This window comes from Bufo bufo, chromosome 1, assembly GCF_905171765.1.
Source record: "Bufo bufo chromosome 1, aBufBuf1.1, whole genome shotgun sequence".
NCBI classification, from domain to species: Eukaryota; Metazoa; Chordata; class Amphibia; order Anura; family Bufonidae; genus Bufo; species Bufo bufo.
Window position 1 is genome coordinate 40,951,756 of NC_053389.1, and position 20,520 is coordinate 40,972,275.

Here is a 20,520-nt window from a genome sequence, read left to right on the forward strand (position 1 = left end):
TTTGCCGCGATCGCCGACATGGGGGGGGTCACGGGACCCCCCCGCGCATTTAGCCTAGGTGCCTGCTCGATGATTTGAGCAGGCACCGGGTTCCGATCACTGCCGGCCGGGCGGCAGTGATCGGAACAACACATGACGTACCGGTACGTCATGTGTCCTTAAGTACCAGGGCATCATGACGTACCGGTACGTCATGTGTCCTTAAGAGGTTAAAGGACCTGCTGAGATCATTTCAGTAATCGTCTTGTTAACTCAGGTGAGAATGTTGACGAGCACAAGGCTGGAGATCATTATGTCAGGCTGATTGGGTTAAAATGACAGACTTGACATGTTAAAAGGAGAGTGAAATCATTATGCTTCCATTGTTAACCATGGTGACCTACAAAGAAACGCGTGCAGCCATCATTGCGTTGCATAAAAATGGCTTCACAGGCAAGGATATTGTGGCTACTAAGATTGCACCTCAATCAACAATTTATAGGATCATCAAGAACTTCAAGGAAAGAGGTTCAATTCTTGTTAAGAAGGCTTCAGGGCGTCCAAGAAAGTCCAGCAAGCGCCAGGATCGTCTCCTAAAGAGGATTCAGCTGCGGGATCGGAGTGCCACCAGTGCAGAGCTTGCTCAGGGATGGCAGCAGGCAGGTGTGAGCGCATATGCACGCACAGTGAGGCGAAGACTTTTGGAAGATGGCCTGGTGTCAAGAAGGCCAGCAAAGAAGACACTTTTCTCCAAAAAAAACTTCAGGGACAGATTGATCTTCTGCAGAAAGTTTGGTGAATGGACTGCTGAGGACTGGGGCAAAGTCATATTCTCCAATGAAGCCTCTTTCCGATTGTTTGGGGCATCTGGAAAAAGGCTTGTCCGGAGAAGAAAAGGTGAGCGCTACCATCAGTCCTGTGTCATGCCAACAGTAAAGCATCCTGAGACCATTCATGTGTGGGGTTGCTTCTCATCCAAGGGAGTGGGCTCACTCACAATTTTGCCCAAAAACACAGCCATGAATAAAGAATGGCACCAAAAGACCCTCCAAAAGCAACTTCTTCCAACAATCCAACAACAGTTTGGTGAAGAACAATGCATTTTCCAGCACGATGGAGCACCGTGCCATAAGGCAAAAGTGATAACTAAGTGGCTCGGGGACCAAAACGTTGACATTTTGGGTCCATGGCCTGGAAACTCCCCAGATCTTAATCCCTTTGAGAACTTGTGGTCAATCCTCAAGAGGCGGGTGGACAAGCAAAAACCCACTAATTCTGACAAACTCCAAGAAGTGATTATGAAAGAATGGGTTGCTATCAGTCAGGAATTGGCCCAGAAGTTGATTGAGAGCATGCCCAGTCGAATTGCAGAGGTCCTGAAAAAGAAGGGCCAACACTGCCAATACTGACTCTTTGCATAAATGTCATGTAATTGTCGATAAAAGCCTTTGAAACGTATGAAGTGCGTGTAATTATATTTCACTACATCACAGAAACAACTGAAACAAAGATCTAAAAGCAGTTTAGCAACAAACTTTGTGAAAACTAATAATTTTGTCATTCTCAAAACTTTTGGCCACGACTGTAGTTATATTTTATACATAGAGGGCAGTAGTATAATAGTTATTTTCTTTACACAGAGCACAGTATTATAGTGCATTCATAATTACATTGTAATATGATGCTTTTTAAATAACGTGTAAGAATCCAAAATACTAGGCGAATCTCTACTGTAAACAAGTGCAGGTTCAGATTCTTGATTATTGAGATGTTTCTATAGTTAATAGTAGTGGATTATATCAGTTTATTGTATATTATAGGATGTAAAACATGATGCAATTATCTATCGCTTGATCTTGTGGGTAGATTGCGCCATGATGTTGCTCATGGCACATTTTAACCACCTCAGTTTTTTTTCTTCTTCTTCTTCTTCCACTTGGTTACTTTCCCTTGTCTGTTCCTCTGTATCTACAACTCGGTTATCACTTCATCTTGATTGCGTTCTCTCACTCTCTGTTTTTTATTTCCGAGTCTTCCTCCTGAGGGCGGTGACTTGTAAGTTCCTCTTTATTAAAGACTGTGCTGTCAACTTTCTGTAACATTCACACAGAAAGAGAGAGAAAGAAGCTGAGCTGGATCCGCACAGACAAGACGCCCGGGGAGGGGAGGCCATGAGTTCGCCTCCTGCCTCTGCCCCTAGAGGTAAGCATCATGAGGGACACGACAGACAAAGGTGAATCATATACAGTATGTAATAAATGTGGAGGTCTCGTATTTAGAAGTATAATAACTTTATGCACTGATAAGTACAAAGTTAGTAGGAAAAAGAAACAAAAACAATAAATATTGGAATATAGCAATATGACAAATATAAGTAACAACTGTATCAAATATTTAAAATACTATAATGACATTATTTTTTTTTATTTTTTTTTATTTGACATTGTAAATATGTAATCCTGGTCCTTAACTGGGCATCTGCTTAAACCTACTACAAAGAGCATACAGTCTGTACAACAACAGAACAAGTAAAGAATGATGGGAAACGGCATGAGTGGTACATCTTATTACATGGCTGTAGCATACAATATTATATAACAGATACAATAGGAATAAATTCTATTCCACAAGCTCAATATAATATTGCATGAAAAATGCTAAAATATTTAAACTGTTTAAAACAATAGTTCATGCAATACAATATATTGTAACATAAAAGTTAAAACGCAAAATAATATATCCATACATATATAATACATACAGCAATGTCTATGAATAAATAATATAGTTTTAGTCTGTGACAGTATGATGTACAGAGCTATGATTACATACAGTAGGGGAGCCATACTTATTCTTGTAGGATATTACGGTATACTTCAGAATTATTGTATTTGCACTTAGTATTTGATCAACATTCTGTATGTATTCAGTAATCACTTATTTTGAACTGTCATATTGATATATAGAGGATATTGATGGAATAAATGATAAGGTAGATAGATTGAAAGATAGATAGAATAATCGATAGATGTAAGGATGGATAGATAGATAGATAGATAGATAGATAGATAGATAGATAGATAGATAGATAGATAGATATGAGATAGGAGATATTAGATAGATAGATAGATAGATAGATAGATAATAGATAGGAGATAGGTATAAGATAGATATTAGATAGGTATAAGATAGATAAATACTACACCAAAAATAGAATCCCTTTGTAGTAATGGCAACACTACAAACTATGTAGGTAAAAAACAAGTGGACTCTTTAGATGACCCCACTGTCTCCTATAGACTATGGGGGAGATTTATCAAACTGGTGTAAAGTAGAACTGTCTTAGTTGCCCACAGCAACCAATCAGATTCCACCTTTCATTTTGGACAGCTCTTTTGGAAAGGTGAAATCTGATTGGTTGCTGTGGGCAACTAAGACAGTTCTACTTTACACCAGTTTGATAAATCTCCCCCATAGTCTATAGGAGACAGTGGGGTCATCTAAAGAGTCCACTTGTTTTTTACCTACATAGTTTGTAGTGTTGCCATTACTACAAAGGGATTCTATTTTTGGTGTAGTATTTATCTATCTTATACCTATCTAATATCTATCTTATACCTATCTCCTTATACCTATCCCTATATGTTTCACTCAATCTCCATGGGGCTTTTTACACTAGGACTTATGTTTTTATACAGATATTTGTAGTTTCACATAACGATTGTGATTATGAATTGTATCATGTGCTCAGCACTTTATAGTCATAATGCAACGTAATTACATGATGAAAGTGTGAATTAATTAAGGGTTTTCCAAGTTTAAAAAGTAGATAAAGGCAGAGCATGTGATAAAATAACAAAAGTAACTATTGTACGTGAGTGAATAAAAAGTTAAACTTTTTTTTAACCTACATAGTGATAGATATATTAAATAAATAGACAGACAGAGATAGATAGATAATAGATAGATAGATAGATAGATAGATAGATAGATAGATAGATAGATATATAGATAGATAATAGATAGATAATAGATAGATAGATAGATAGATAGATAGATAATAGATAATAGATAGATAGATAGATAGATAGATAGATAATAGATAGATAATAGATAGATAGATAGATAGATAGATAGATAGATAGATAGATAGATAATAGATAGATAGATAGATAATAGATAGGAGATAGATAATAGATAGATAGATAATAGATAGATAATAGATAGATAGATAGATAGATAGATAGATAATAGATAATAGATAGATAATAGATAGATAGATAGATAGATAGATAGATAGATAGATAGATAGATAGATAGATAATAAATAGATAATAGATAGATAGATAGATAGATAGATAGATAGATAGATAGATAAGAGATAGATAGATAGATAATAGATAGATAGATAGATAATAGATAGATAGATAGATAGATAGATAGATAGATAGGAGATAGATAATAGATAGATAGATAGATAATAGATAGATAATAGATAGATAGATAGATAGATAGATAATAGATAGATAGATAGATAGATAGATAGATAGATAATAGATAGATAGATAGATAGATAATAGATAGATAGATAGATAGATAGATAGATAGATAATAGATAGATAATAGATAGATAGATAGATAGATAGATAATAGATAGATAGATAGATAGATAGATAGATAGATAGATAGATAATAGATAGATAGATAGATAGATAATAGATAGATAGATAGATAGATAGATAGATAGATAGATAGATAGATAGATAGATAATAGAAAGATGAGATTCAAGATAGGTTGATAGACTGTTGTAAGATGAAAGGAAGGAAGGTATGGGATAGATATTAGATAGACAGATATGGCGAGCATCACTAGCTTCTCCGGGGTCCGGTAGAATTTTCCGCTGCACACAACAGTTTTCGTCCGGCCAAATTCTGGCGTATTTGCCATGTAGCAGTTGGCTCTCCGCCGGATCCCATTATAGTCAATTGTGCCGGCAGTCACTGCGGTAACATCTGGCTATGCCGGATCCAGAGAGCTGTGAGAGGCTGTTCTCTGCTGGAGACCAGTAACGTAGATGTGATAGAGGCCGAATTGATAGATAACATGGATATCAGTGAATAAGTAATACGTGACCACATGTGTACGTGGGGCAGTCACTCAGTCGCTGCACATGGTCTGATGTGGATTTCCCAAACACTGAGTCACTGCTGGGGATTCCTCTCTCAGCTTCAGAGACATCTGCGGCCGCCCACATATATGTCCTCCGTCACCAGGGAGTCACACAACGAGCAGTAACATGGAGAAACCAAAACCCAGACATGGTCCGCAGCCGGGCGTCACAGTGCCCCGCGCGCTCTGCTTCCTGCCTCCTCTCATCTGTCAGTGTATTATTTTTTTCTTATTTTTTATTATTGCTCCAAAGCATCAATAAGAAATCTCCTGCTCTTCTGTGTATGCAGCTCTTATACAGACCTACGTGGCCCCATAGGAAGCTGAGAAAGTGTACACCCCAATACGTCTTGACTGGCAAAGGCCTCAAACCCTCAGTTCTACTATGAGCGTCACGTGCTTTCCTTTGCTGGTTCTCTCGCTCCTCAGTACGATCCGTTCGCGGTGTCATCGCTGTCTTCTGGGGTCAGTCCTGTCTGCGCTTTGTCACTGACTCATCGCCTCAGCAGCAATCATTATAATAATAACCTGCAGTGGGGCGGCCGTGGGGCGGCGGACTTTACGTCTCGTAAAAATGGGAAATCTACCGATCACTCATGTAAATTACATTTCTGCTCATGTGATTTACGTTAAGCAGAGGAGGGGGGGGTGATAACTTTTGTGACACACGAAGGACATTTTTCAATTTTTTTCATGCATTAGGATTTTGGATTTATGTTGTATTGGGGAATCCCCAGTGGTGGGTGCGAACGACGATTACTACCATCATTAGTCGGTTTTCACTTTTGAGTCTACCTATGACTGTAGAGAATCGGGCCGAGCGAGGAGGTCACCAGGGATCAGCAAGTTTTATCATGATTGCAATATTAATTCAGTTTTCAGAATCATTGTGTACTATGTTCTATAAATCCAATTATTATTACTAGAATTATGTATTATTTTTATTATTAGTATTAATCATAGTATTATTGTTGTATTATTATTATTATTATTATTATTATTATATTTTAGTGTTATGCTGTATTTTATCTGCTTTAACCCATAGAGGACCCCAGCCGTAAATGTACGGCGCTGGGATCCGTGACTTAAGGACCAGCGCCGTACAGCTACGGCCCGCTGATTGGGCAAGTGCTGGAGCTGCACTCGGCTGATCAGCGGCCCGGACCCCTGCAGGCGTATTAACCCCTTGTACGCCGAGGTAAAAGCTGACTGCAGCATGCATAGGGTTTGTGTAGGGTACGGGGTCCCTCCAGGTCCCCGCACTGCAGTGACGGGGACCCAATGGCTGAGAAGGCAGCCTGATGCCTTCCATAGGCATCGGGGCTTGCTTTCTAGGGAAGCCAGTGAGATCCAGCCCCTTAGGCTTAAGCTGACATGCGATGCATTACAATATACACTAACCTAAAGAATTATTAGGAACACCTGTTCTATTTCTCATTAATGCAATTATCTAGTCAACCAATCACATGGCAGTTGCTTCAATGCATTTAGGGGGGTGCTCCTGGTCAAGACAATCTCCTGAACTCCAAACTGAATGTCAGAATGGGAAAGAAAGGTGATTTAAGCAATTTTGAGCGTGGCATGGTTGTTGGTGCCAGACGGGCCGGTCTGAGTATTTCACAATCTGCTCAGTTACTGGGATTTTCACGCACAACCATTTCTAGGGTTTACAAAGAATGGTGTGAAAAGGGAAAAACATCCAGTATGCGGCAGTCCTGTGGGCGAAAATGCCTTGTGGATGCTAGAGGTCAGAGGAGAATGGGCCGACTGATTCAAGCTGATAGAAGAGCAACGTTGACTGAAATAACCACTCGTTACAACCGAGGTATGCAGCAAAGCATTTGTGAAGCCACAACACGCACAACCTTGAGGCGGATGGGCTACAACAGCAGAAGACCCCACCGGGTACCACTCATCTCCACTACAAATAGGAAAAAGAGGCTCCAATTTGCACGAGCTCACCAAAATTGGACTGTTGAAGACTGGAAAAATGTTGCCTGGTCTGATGAGTCTCGATTTCTGTTGAGACATTCAAATGGTAGAGTCCGAATTTGGCGTAAACAGAATGAGAACATGTATCCATCCTCTGATGGCTACTTCCAGCAGGATAATGCACCATGTCACAAAGCTCGAATCATTTCAAATTGGTTTCTTGAACATGACAATGAGTTCGCTGTACTAAAATGGCCCCCACAGTCACCAGATCTCAACCCAATAGAGCATCTTTGAGATGTGGTGGAACGGGAGCTTCGTGCCCTGGATGTGCATCCCTCAAATCTCCATCAACTGCAAGATGCTATCCTATCAATATGGGCCAACTTTTCTAAAGAATGCTATCAGCTCCTTGTTGAATCAATGCCACGTAGAATTAGGGCAGTTCTGAAGGCAAAAGGGGGTCCAACACCGTATTAGTATGGTGTTCCTAATAATTCTTTAGGTGAGTGTACATGTAGATGTATTGTAATGCATTGCAGAGAAGATCAGACCCCGAGAAGTTGAAGTCCCAGAGTGGGACAAAAAAAAAAAGTTTAAAAAAAGTGTTTTTCATCATATTTTAAAAAAAAGTTAAGTAAAAAAAAAGGCCCCTTTTCCCATAATAAAAAACACATAAAATTGTAAAAAAAAAAAAAGAAAAACAGACATATTGGGTATTGCCACATCCATAACAACCTGCTCTATAAAAAATATTACATGATCCACCCCATTACCCGAATGCCATAAAAAAAACTGAACTAATACACACATTTTTCACAAAAAGTGTAATACCAAGTGATCAAATAGTCATATGTACCCGAAAATAGTACCAATCAAACCGTCAACTCATCCCACAAAAATTTAGCCTCTACATAAGACAATCGGCCCCCAAAAAATAAAAATGACTTTCAGAATACAGAGACATTAAAACATGATTTTTCATTTTTCAAAAATGCTTTTATTGCGTAAAACTAAAATAAAGAAAGAAAAATAGGCATATTAGGTATTGCTGCATTTGTAACGACCTACTCTATTAAAATATCACATGATCTACCATTTAAGGTGAATTGTGTAAAAATGAAATAAAATTAAGCCTATGTCAAAGCAAAAAAAAATGTTGTCACCTTACACCAAAAAGTGTAATATTAAATGATCAAAAAAGCTATTTACCCAAAAATGATACCAATAATAATGTCAACTCTTCCCGCACAAAACGAGCCCCTACACAAGTCAATTGGCAGAAAAATTTTAAAAAAAATATGGCTTTCAGAAAATGGAGACATAAAAACATGATTTTCTTCTCAAAAATGCTTTTTTATGTAAAATGGAAACAAAAACAAAGTAGTCATATTTGGTATTTTGCGTCCATATCAAACTGCTCTATAAAAATAGCACATGATCTAACCTGTCAGATGAACATTCTAAAAAACAAAAAATAAAAACGGTGCCAGGACAGCTATTTTTTGTTACCTTAATTGCAAAAATTATAATACAGAGCAATCAAAAATCATATGTACCCTAATTATCCTGTAGTTTCCAAAATGGGGTCACTTTTTTGGAGTTTCTACTGTAGGGGTCTTCAAATGTAGCATGGCAACTTAAAATTATCCCAGTGAAATCTGCCCTCCAAAAACCATATAATGCTCTTTCCCTTCTGTGCCCTGCCGTGTACCCATACAGCAGTTTACGACCACATGTGGGGTGTTTCTGTAAACTGCAGAATCAGGGTTATAAATATTTAGTTTTGTTTGGCTGTTAACCCTTGCTGTGTTACATGAAAAAATGGGTTAAAGTAGAAAATCTGCCAATAAAGTGAAATTCAGAAATTTAAGTGAAATCCTTTAATTCTTGTGAAACACCTAAAGGGTTAAAATAGTTTGTAAAATCTGTTTTGAATACCTTGAGGGGAATAGTTTCTAAAATGGGGTCATTTATGGGTGGTTTCTACTAATCCCAACAGTGACTTCATAACTGAACTGGTCCTTAAAAAAGTGGGTTTGGGAAATTTTCTTAAAAATTTTAAGATTTGCTTCTAAAATTCTAAGCCTTCTAACATCCCAAGACAATAAAATGGTGTTTACAAAATGATCCAGAAATAAAGTAGACATATGGGGAATGTAAAGTATTAACTATTTTATGAGGTATCACTGTTTTAAAAGCAGAGAAATTGTAATTTGGAAAGTTGTGAATTTTTTTTAATTTTTTGGTAAATTTGGGATTTATTTCTAAATAAAAATTTAATATATTGACTCAGATTTACCACTATCATGAAGTACAATGTGTCATGAGAAAACAATCTTAGAATGGCTTGGTTAAGTGAAAACGTTCCAAAGATATTACCACATAAAGTGACACAAAAAAAATTGCCTGGTCCTTAAAAGGGTCGTCTCACTTCAGTAAGTGGAATTTATCATGTAGAGAAAGATAATACAAGGCACTTACTAATGTATTGGGATTGTCCATATTGCCTTCTTTACTAACTGGATTCATTTTTCCATCACATTATACACTGCTCATTTCCATGGTTACAGACCACCAATCCATCAGCGGTGGTCGTGCTTGCACAATATAGGAAAAAGCATCAGCCTCTCTGGTGGCAGGGACCGTGGGAGCGCACATAGCCTGATGCTTTTTCCTATATTGTGCAAGCACGATCACCGATGCTGGATTGCAGGGTGGTCTGTAACCATGGAAATGAGCAGTGTATAATGTGATGGGAAAATGAATCCAGCCAGCAAAGGAGGCAATATGGACAATCACAATACATTAGTAAGTGCCTTGTATTAACTTTTTCTACTTTTTCTACATGATAAATGCCACTTACTGAAGTGAGACGACCCCTTTAGGCAGGGTCCTGAAAGGGTTAAAACAAAACAAAAAAAATTCCATGTATTTTTTTACTTACTTTTTTTTTTACTTGCGAGGACTAGTGTTGGGCACGAATATTCGAATAGCGAATATTAATCGCGAATATCGGCACTTTGAGAATTTCCGAATATTTCCGACATCACAGTAACTATTGCGCATGCGCCGGCTAACGACGCGAAAATCGGCGTCGTTAGCCGGCGCATGCGCAATAGTTACTGTGATGCCGTACAAGGAATGGGCATCGCAGTGCGCATGCGCCGTCCAAAGGAATGAGTGCGCCGGCGCGGGATATCGGCAGCATAACAAGTTAGTACAAAGGCGGTCAGAGGGAAAGGATGGGCGGGCAGAGGGTAGGAAGGGGCGGGGGGATGCAATGAGAAGGCTGAGCAAGCAGGGCACCTAAGAGAGTAACGCCGCCCTGGGCACTTGCGAGCCCTCATTTGCATATCTTATAAAGATCGTTTTTGAGGGTTCTATAAGTCCAGGATTGATGCCAGAGGTAACGTTTTTATTAACTGTAAGCATGCTGGGGAGCTGTGGGAAGGGTTAAAAAAGTGAAATGCTGGTGACAGACTCCCTTTAATTCTAGGTGGCATTGATTCAACAAGGTGCTGATAGCATTCTTTAGAAATGTTGGCCCATATTGATAGGATAGCATCTTGCAGTTGATGGAGATTTGAGGGATGCACATCCAGGGCACGAAGCTCCCGTTCCACCACATCCCAAAGATGCTCTATTGGGTTGAGATCTGGTGACTGTGGGGGCCATTTTAGTACAGTGAACTCATTGTCATGTTCAAGAAACCAATTTGAAATGATTCGAGCTTTGTGACATGGTGCATTATCCTGCTGGAAGTAGCCATCAGAGGATGGATACATGTTCTCATTCTGTTTACGCCAAATTCGGACTCTACCATTTGAATGTCTCAACAGAAATCGAGACTCATCAGACCAGGCAACATTTTTCCAGTCTTCAACAGTCCAATTTTGGTGAGCTCGTGCAAATTGTAGCCTCTTTTTCCTATTTGTAGTGGAGATGAGTGGTACCCGGTGGGGTCTTCTGCTGTTGTAGCCCATCCGCCTCAAGGTTGTGCGTGTTGTGGCTTCACAAATGCTTTGCTGCATACCTCGGTTGTAACGAGTGGTTATTTCAGTCAACGTTGCTCTTCTATCAGCTTGAATCAGTCGGCCCATTCTCCTCTGACCTCTAGCATCCACAAGGCATTTTCGCCCACAGGACGGCCGCATACTGGATGTTTTTCCCTTTTCACACCATTCTTTGTAAACCCTAGAAATGGTTGTGTGTGAAAATCCCAGTAACTGAGCAGATTGTGAAATACTCAGACCGGCCCGTCTGGCACCAACAACCATGCCACGCTCAAAATTGCTTAAATCACCTTTCTTTCCCATTCTGACATTCAGTTTGGAGTTCAGGAGATTGTCTTGACCAAGACCACACCCCTAAATGCATTGAAGCAACTGCCATGTGATTGGTTGACTAGATAATTGCATTAATGAGAAATAGAACAGGTGTTCCTAATAATTCTTTAGGTGAGTGTATACAGATAGTCAGTGTAGGTTATATCCTGATATAGTGTAGCTGTAGGTTCCAGTGCAGGTTGTTAGGTAGTGTGATAGGTTCTGCTGTCCATACATACATACATACATACATACATAGGGCTGTGATGTCACAAGTTCACAACCATACTTAGTGCACCAATCACTAATAAGTAGTCAGACCTGTTAAAATGTGAAGTTGCACGTATTGCGCCAAAATATTTGCATCATTAGGGCCGATTCGCGCAATTGCGGATATATTGGAGCACTCTATCTGCATATAAAGCCATTGTAATGTTCTGCCGTGCCAACCATTTTCTCCAGTCTCAGGAAACTTCTAGCAGCTTGAAAAATGTAGCTATAGTGACACACGCCTTTATTTCGCGCGCATTACGTGAATATTACATTGCCGATTTTTCGTGATCAAGAAAATAATCTCGAATTCGCAAATATATGATGAATATTCTACCAAATATTTGCGAAATATCCCTAAAATTAAAATATTGCCCCTGTCGCTCATCACTAACGAGGACATGAATACTTCTGAAATGTTAAATAAAAGAATGCTAGCAATTATCTCCCAATGACATACACAGTCACGTTACATAGTTTTGACCACTTCCTACTTTAACGTCGGCAGCTCATAGCTCATGAAAGTAGTCATTTGTGGTGAGCTGGCTCAGTGGGTATATGAGGGTTGTGAGCTGACTCGGTGGATATATAAGGTGTGCTGAGCTGGTTTGGTGGGTATATAAGGTGTGTGATAGGCTGTCTGCACACATATCCCTCGCTGCTGTCATGGGTAAAAGGGACAATTTATCAGTGTTGCATAAAGGGATGATAGTTTTCGGGCCACGGGTGGTGCAGTTTGTGAACTGTTCTTGTGCTGCTGTGGTGAAAGTGTATAGTAAGTGGACAAATGGCACCATTGTGGAAACTTCAGAGTACCACGTGCCACTGATGTGAGAGGTGAATGCCATCTACGAAATTGCATGAGGTCAGACTGACACACTACAGTGGAGCAGCTCACCTCCAAAATGTACCAGAAGGCTACGAGACGTTCCTCTAAAACGACAGTTCAGTGAACCCTACTGTGTATGGGGCTCCAAAGCAGACGGACGCTTACTGCTCATCTGCTAACAAAGCTGCAGAAAAGGCTTCAATTTTCATGTCACTATCAGAATTGAACCTCTGCCGATTGGCAAAGGGTCGGCTTCTCCGATCAGTCACATTCTCTGCATCATAGAACATATGGACGTTGGTGTGTCAGGCCAGAAACATCAAAGAACAGACACCCTGCAGCCATTGCTGGAAGAACACAAGCTGGTGGTGGCAGCGTTATGGTCTGGGGAAGAGAAGGCACCCTCAACCAATTTGGGTATGAATCCATCCTTGCAGATCACGTACACCCTTACATGCTGATTGTCTTCCCTGGGACAGATCGGATCTACCAGCAAAGCAATGCGATATTTCACACGGCTAGAAATGTCCGACATTAATTGGAAGAGCATGACCAAGACTTCCCCAGACCCAATTGAGCATCTGTGGGACCACTTAATTTACCATGTTCACTGTATGGATCTTCGCCCACACACCTGTGACAATCTACCAGGACCTTATGGAGTTACTCCCAGCCCATCTAGATACTGTCCGTTCTGCACACGGCGTATACTCAGGATATTAGCTGGTGCTCAGAATAATGTGGCTCAATTGTGTACTGTATATTGGTCCGATATAAATAGAAGTCAGTATTATTATTATTTGCCACATAATGCATGGAACGGCACTAGGGTAATAAACCCTAATATTAGGCATTGCCCCTCCAAAAGACAACCACAAACATGCAGACATACGAACCTCACTCATGTAATGAAACTTATCCATGTGTTGTGATACAACACGGATAGTCTTAAATAAGAGTGTGAATAAGTCCTTAGATACGCACTCACCCTCTGTTGGTGTCCTTCAAGGCACCACCCCAGGACCCCTACACTTCTCCATCTATCCCTTTGTACTATGATAGGTCATAGACTTGTAGTGCCTATTCTAGGCTGATGACGTTCAAATTTATCTCTCTGCTGCCTCAGGGCTATGAAAGATAAAGAGTAGTGTTGGTCGAGCACCAGAGTGCTCGGGTGCTCGAGTAGAACACATTGGGATTCTCGGGTGCTCTACAGAGCACCGGAGCACAAAGGAAGTCAATGGGAGAACCCAAGCGTTAAACCAGGCGCCCCCTGCTCTGAAGAGGGAAGGGTGTCTGGTTCACAGGAAAAGGTCAGAAATTGATGGAAACACCACTGAAATGGTTAGGGAACAGCATGGGGAGGATGTCTGGAGGCATCTTGGACTCCCAGGTTGCTGCTGGGAATGATGTTGTCCGAGTAGTACGCCACTTTTACAGACTGACAATAATAACGCACAAAACCGAAGGTAAAATCGATTTTAGAGGAAAAATTGATAGGAAACATTCTTTCCTGTATATTTACTTCTATATAAAGTGCAAGTGCTGCCAAAAATTTGAAGGAAGAGGCATCCGATACAACCTGTATATCACATAAAGGAGGGCCTCATTCACATTGTGGTACAATAGTTCAGGTAGTGGGACTCCTACACTCATAAAGTCTATGCACTAAGGGAAAGGGCTGCCAAAACTTACAAGGAACCGGCACTACAATACACCCTTTATTACACATAAAGGAGGGCATCATACACCCTTGAAAAATTATGATTGATTGCCTGCTGGTGACCCTCAAAAACTATTGGAGCAAGGGCCTGTTGGTCTGACCATCTAAAACATTAGGGATGAGGGCCTGCTGCTGATCTGACCATCTAAAACATTAGGGGCGAGGATCTGCTGCTGATCTGACCATCTAAAACATTAGGGGTGAGGGCCTGCTGCTGATCTGACCATCTAAAACATTAGGGGTGAGGGCCTGCTGCTGATCTGACCATCTAAAACATTAGGGGTGAGGGCCTGCTGCTGATCTGACCATCTAAAACATTAGGGACCAGGGTCTGCTGCTGATTTGACCATCTAAAACATTAGGGGCGAGGGCCTGCTGCTGATCTGACCATCTAAAACATTAGGGGCGAGGGTCTGCTGCTGATCTGACCATCTAAAACATTAGGGGCGAGGGTCTGCTGCTGATCTGACCATCTAAAACATTAGGGGTGAGGGCCTGCTGCTGATCTGACCATCTAAAACATTAGGGACGAGGGCCTGCTGCTGATCTGACCATCTAAAACATTAGGGGCGAGGGCCTGCTGCTGATCTGACCATCTAAAACATTAGGAGCGAGGGCAGCCTAATAAGCATGTTGATATGATGGAGGAGGAGGAGGACGAGAAAAGGGAGATTGAACCATATACCCTTTTTTGTGGTGGAAGGGGTGCCGAGATTGTGTCACTATCAGAAGTTGCACTAACAATTGCACGCAATTTAGAGCAGGTTGCACTTATAATATATATTGCAGCCAGATACAACTATAGTCCTTAAAAGGACTTTTGGGTCTCTAACAAGTTTTTTCACTAAAATATTACTATTTCACTCCCTACACTATCTGTCCCTTCTTCAGCTCTCTCTGACTAACACTGAGCCAAAACACCTGTCATTGGGTGCTATATAGCACACGATGACGCGTTCTGGCCAGCCAATCACTGTAATGCCAGTAGCCAACATGGCTACGGCATTACAGTGAGTGCCAGTACCTCAGCGCACGTTTATTGGCTGTGTAGCAGCTAACAAATGTGCGAGGAGGAGACTCGAGCATCACGATGCTTGGCACATCGCAGTGTTCGGCAAAGTTCGGTAAAATTAGTGTTCGGCAAAGCATGGTCGCCCAACACTAGTAAAGAGGAAAAAAAATAATAATCCATTGAAAACTTGTTAGTTGGCAACATATCTCATGCTTTTTTGTGGCTTCACCAGTGGCTCAAAGAATATGTCAAAAGTGCATCAAAACTGCTGCATTAAAACTAAGTCCAAGATACAGTCGTTTACTTTAGGCAAATTTTTGGGCAAATTTTTTATTGTATTTTCATATTTTATTTTATATTTTTAATTATTATCAATTGATCATTAATTTACATTTGCAGAAATCTACAATGCTTTTAGAAATGTTGTAGCCTAATGCAGAAATAAAAAAGAAATCAAAATTTCCCAACATCATTCTGCGCTAATTACCCCATGATGAAGTAAAAACATTAATTTTAGATATTTTTGCTAATTTATTACAAAGGAAAAACTAAAATTTCGCATGGAGATAACTATTCAGACCCTCTGCTATGACACTTGACATTTATCTCTGGGGCCTCCTGTGGCGAAACCAACCTCGCCACTGGGTTTTGGAGAGGACTGGCTGCTGGCCTCTTGCCCCAGGATTATGGGCCATATACTAACTTTTAAACCCCTGAACCGATTCAAGTGAATTTTGGATAGGTTTGTCCCCACGTTATACTGTTTGAATTAATGTAAGTTATGTGTATGGCCAATGTAAACTCACAAAGTTGTAACAATCTATAATAATTGTAACTTGTCAGCTTGGGAGGAAAATGCTGGGTGTGTTTCTATTGTGCCATTGTCCCATTGTGTGTTTAAATGGTGATGTCTGTCCTGTTGTATCTACATGTGTATTGGCGATCTCCCTTTGTTCTGAGAGATAATTGGATTGCTCCTCAGGTTGTCTCCAGACAGAGGGGAGGAGACCATGATGCATTGTGGGGATATGTTGTCCTATGTCCCAGTCTTCATTCTGGTCCTCTGGGGGCGTGAACGATTGGTTGCTGTAGTTGCATTGTATGTGTTGTTAATTACTGATTGGTTGTATTTCAAACCCCTGTGGGCAGTACTATGTTTTTGGTTTGTGAATAAAAGAGGCTGTACGTGAAGTACAGTCAGTTCCTGTTTCACCTTCAACATAGAGCCTCGTCTCATGTGTGTGGGGATTGCTATACGTGTATACTCCCCTGGCTATAACTACTAGCTCTTTTAAGGGCTGTTCCTGATCTCTGGTTTTAGGAGAGGTCCACCCACTGGAGCCTGGAGCCTTGTCGTAGGTCCAGGGTGGGTAGGAGACGGTGAGACCTCAACCAAGCTTCGGCGGTTCGTGGGGTCTGCAGTGCGTACGGCGTCAAGTGGAGTGCTTGGAGTCCTCGGAAAGCACTAGGAGCATTCATTCAACGGAGGTACCCGGTCGGTGTACCAGGTGATCCGTTACATTGGTGGCAAGCAGTGGGATGGCGTCCTAGTGTGAGGAGAAGCAGCTCGGAGACACCGTTCGTGGAGTTACAAATTGAGGGCAACGCTAGTATCCGTACAGCGCCCCTGGGAGCAGAGGTATCCAGCGACTTGGAGCAGACAAGTATGGAAGGCTCTGAAGATGACTGGCTGGCCGAGGTGAGGCAGCGAGTGGCCCAGTATGGAGGTAATGTGTCCATGGATATATACCAGGCCATCTGGAACCAGGTCACAGCCAAGCGACATGCAAGGATGGAACAAGAATTCCGACTGGCGAAAGAGAGCGAAATTGCCCAGCGGAAGGAGTGTTACAGCAGCCGAGCAGAGGCTGCATCCGAGGAGGTTAGCAGTCTCCCCCTGAGGCGGCCAGAGGAACCCGAAGTAGGGGTCCTCATAGACTGGTCCTGTGAGGAACCACAACAGGCAGGTGGAGACGGGACCGAGGTCTCTCCACCGGGATGCTGGGCAGCTGGCCCAGACGCTCAACAGCAGCCGGAGTTGCCAGGTGTGGACGCAGGTGGTTCTTACTCGCAACTGTTGAGGGACCTCACAGACTGGTCCTGGGAGGACCCACAGATGGCAGGTGGAGATGGGACCGAGGTCTCTCTACCAGTCCTACAGGGATGCTGGACGGTTGGTCCAGATCTCCAGCCATCTCCGCAGGGATACCAGGAGGAGGAGGTAAGCGAGCCCTCCCCTTCCCAGGTACGTCCCAACCGAGTTCTGGGGGCAGGGGATGAGCCTGCGATATCCACTGATCTCTCTCCCCAACCACAGGGGGACAGCACCCCTAACTCCGATGGTGCAGATGGGACCACGGTCTCTGCACCAGACCTACCGAGATACTGGACGGCCGGTTCAGATCCCCCACCAACCCTGCAGGAATGCCAGGAGGAGGAGGTAAGCGATTCCTCCTCTCCACAGCCGATCTGCAACAAGGTCCTGGGGATAGGATTCCCTGACCACATCCCAGCGGAAGAGCTGGCATCTGGGCAGAGCGCAGTCGGCCTCTGCCCTCCCCTATCCTCTTCTCCAGAGCCGGACTTCCCACAGGCTACCCCAGCAGAAGAGCTGGCATCTGGGCAGAGCGCAGTCGGCCTCTGCCCACCAAGTACCTACAGCTCCAAGCTGGAGAACCACAAGGAAGCGAGGAGTAGCAGATGCCCACTCAACAGCTGGGGACATACAGAACAGAGCCAGGCCCCAAGATTCAACAGGTCCAGTATTGGGTTGTGGTTGGACTGCCAGACTAACTCCGGTACTGACCGTGAGGTCAGGTATCTGGTTAGTCTTCCCTGGGAGGGGGAGATGTGTGGCGAAACCAACCTCGCCACTGGGTTTTGGAGAGGACTGGCTGCTGGCCTCTTGCCCCAGGATTATGGGCCATATACTAACTTTTAAACCCCTGAACCGATTCAAGTGAATTTTGGATAGGTTTGTCCCCACGTTATACTGTTTGAATTAATGTAAGTTATGTGTATGGCCAATGTAAACTCACAAAGTTGTAACAATCTATAATAATTGTAACTTGTCAGCTTGGGAGGAAAATGCTGGGTGTGTTTCTATTGTGCCATTGTCCCATTGTGTGTTTAAATGGTGATGTCTGTCCTGTTGTATCTACATGTGTATTGGCGATCTCCCTTTGTTCTGAGAGATAATTGGATTGCTCCTCAGGTTGTCTCCAGACAGAGGGGAGGAGACCATGATGCATTGTGGGGATATGTTGTCCTATGTCCCAGTCTTCATTCTGGTCCTCTGGGGGCGTGAACGATTGGTTGCTGTAGTTGCATTGTATGTGTTGTTAATTACTGATTGGTTGTATTTCAAACCCCTGTGGGCAGTACTATGTTTTTGGTTTGTGAATAAAAGAGGCTGTACGTGAAGTACAGTCAGTTCCTGTTTCACCTTCAACATAGAGCCTCGTCTCATGTGTGTGGGGATTGCTATACGTGTATACTCCCCTGGCTATAACTACTAGCTCTTTTAAGGGCTGTTCCTGATCTCTGGTTTTAGGAGAGGTCCACCCACTGGAGCCTGGAGCCTTGTCGTAGGTCCAGGGTGGGTAGGAGACGGTGAGACCTCAACCAAGCTTCGGCGGTTCGTGGGGTCTGCAGTGCGTACGGCGTCAAGTGGAGTGCTTGGAGTCCTCGGAAAGCACTAGGAGCATTCATTCAACGGAGGTACCCGGTCGGTGTACCAGGTGATCCGTTACATTGGTGGCAAGCAGTGGGATGGCGTCCTAGTGTGAGGAGAAGCAGCTCGGAGACACCGTTCGTGGAGTTACAAATTGAGGGCAACGCTAGTATCCGTACAGCGCCCCTGGGAGCAGAGGTATCCAGCGACTTGGAGCAGACAAGTATGGAAGGCTCTGAAGATGACTGGCTGGCCGAGGTGAGGCAGCGAGTGGCCCAGTATGGAGGTAATGTGTCCATGGATATATACCAGGCCATCTGGAACCAGGTCACAGCCAAGCGACATGCAAGGATGGAACAAGAATTCCGACTGGCGAAAGAGAGCGAAATTGCCCAGCGGAAGGAGTGTTACAGCAGCCGAGCAGAGGCTGCATCCGAGGAGGTTAGCAGTCTCCCCCTGAGGCGGCCAGAGGAACCCGAAGTAGGGGTCCTCATAGACTGGTCCTGTGAGGAACCACAACAGGCAGGTGGAGACGGGACCGAGGTCTCTCCACCGGGATGCTGGGCAGCTGGCCCAGACGCTCAACAGCAGCCGGAGTTGCCAGGTGTGAACGCAGGTGGTTCTTACTCGCAACTGTTGAGGGACCTCACAGACTGGTCCTGGGAGGACCCACAGATGGCAGGTGGAGATGGGACCGAGGTCTCTCTACCAGTCCTACAGGGATGCTGGACGGTTGGTCCAGATCTCCAGCCATCTCCGCAGGGATACCAGGAGGAGGAGGTAAGCGAGCCCTCCCCTTCCCAGGTACGTCCCAACCGAGTTCTGGGGGCAGGGGATGAGCCTGCGATATCCACTGATCTCTCTCCCCAACCACAGGGGGACAGCACCCCTAACTCCGATGGTGCAGATGGGACCACGGTCTCTGCACCAGACCTACCGAGATACTGGACGGCCGGTTCAGATCCCCCACCAACCCTGCAGGAATGCCAGGAGGAGGAGGTAAGCGATTCCTCCTCTCCACAGCCGATCTGCAACAAGGTCCTGGGGATAGGATTCCCTGACCACATCCCAGCGGAAGAGCTGGCATCTGGGCAGAGCGCAGTCGGCCTCTGCCCTCCCCTATCCTCTTCTCCAGAGCCGGACTTCCCACAGGCTACCCCAGCAGAAGAGCTGGCATCTGGGCAGAGCGCAGTCGGCCTCTGCCCACCAAGTACCTACAGCTCCAAGCTGGAGAACCACAAGGAAGCGAGGAGTAGCAGATGCCCACTCAACAGCTGGGGACATACAGAACAGAGCCAGGCCCCAAGATTCAACAGGTCCAGTATTGGGTTGTGGTTGGACTGCCAGACTAACTCCGGTACTGACCGTGAGGTCAGGTATCTGGTTAGTCTTCCCTGGGAGGGGGAGATGTGTGGCGAAACCAACCTCGCCACTGGGTTTTGGAGAGGACTGGCTGCTGGCCTCTTGCCCCAGGATTATGGGCCATATACTAACTTTTAAACCCCTGAACCGATTCAAGTGAATTTTGGATAGGTTTGTCCCCACGTTATACTGTTTGAATTAATGTAAGTTATGTGTATGGCCAATGTAAACTCACAAAGTTG

At 43.3% G+C, this 20,520-nt stretch overlaps 1 protein-coding gene across 1 annotated transcript in view; it reads left to right on the plus strand.

Moving 5' to 3' along the window:
- The first annotated feature begins 2,102 nt into the window (after nt 1–2,102).
- Nucleotides 2,103–20,520, plus strand: part of NFKBID (NFKB inhibitor delta) — a 41,140-nt gene continuing 22,722 nt past the window's right edge. Inside the window, exon 1 of the mRNA XM_040422186.1 lies at nt 2,103–2,181. Coding sequence (XP_040278120.1) covers nt 2,151–2,181 — 31 coding nt within the window. The 5' untranslated portion in view covers nt 2,103–2,150. The remainder of the gene's footprint in view (nt 2,182–20,520) is intronic.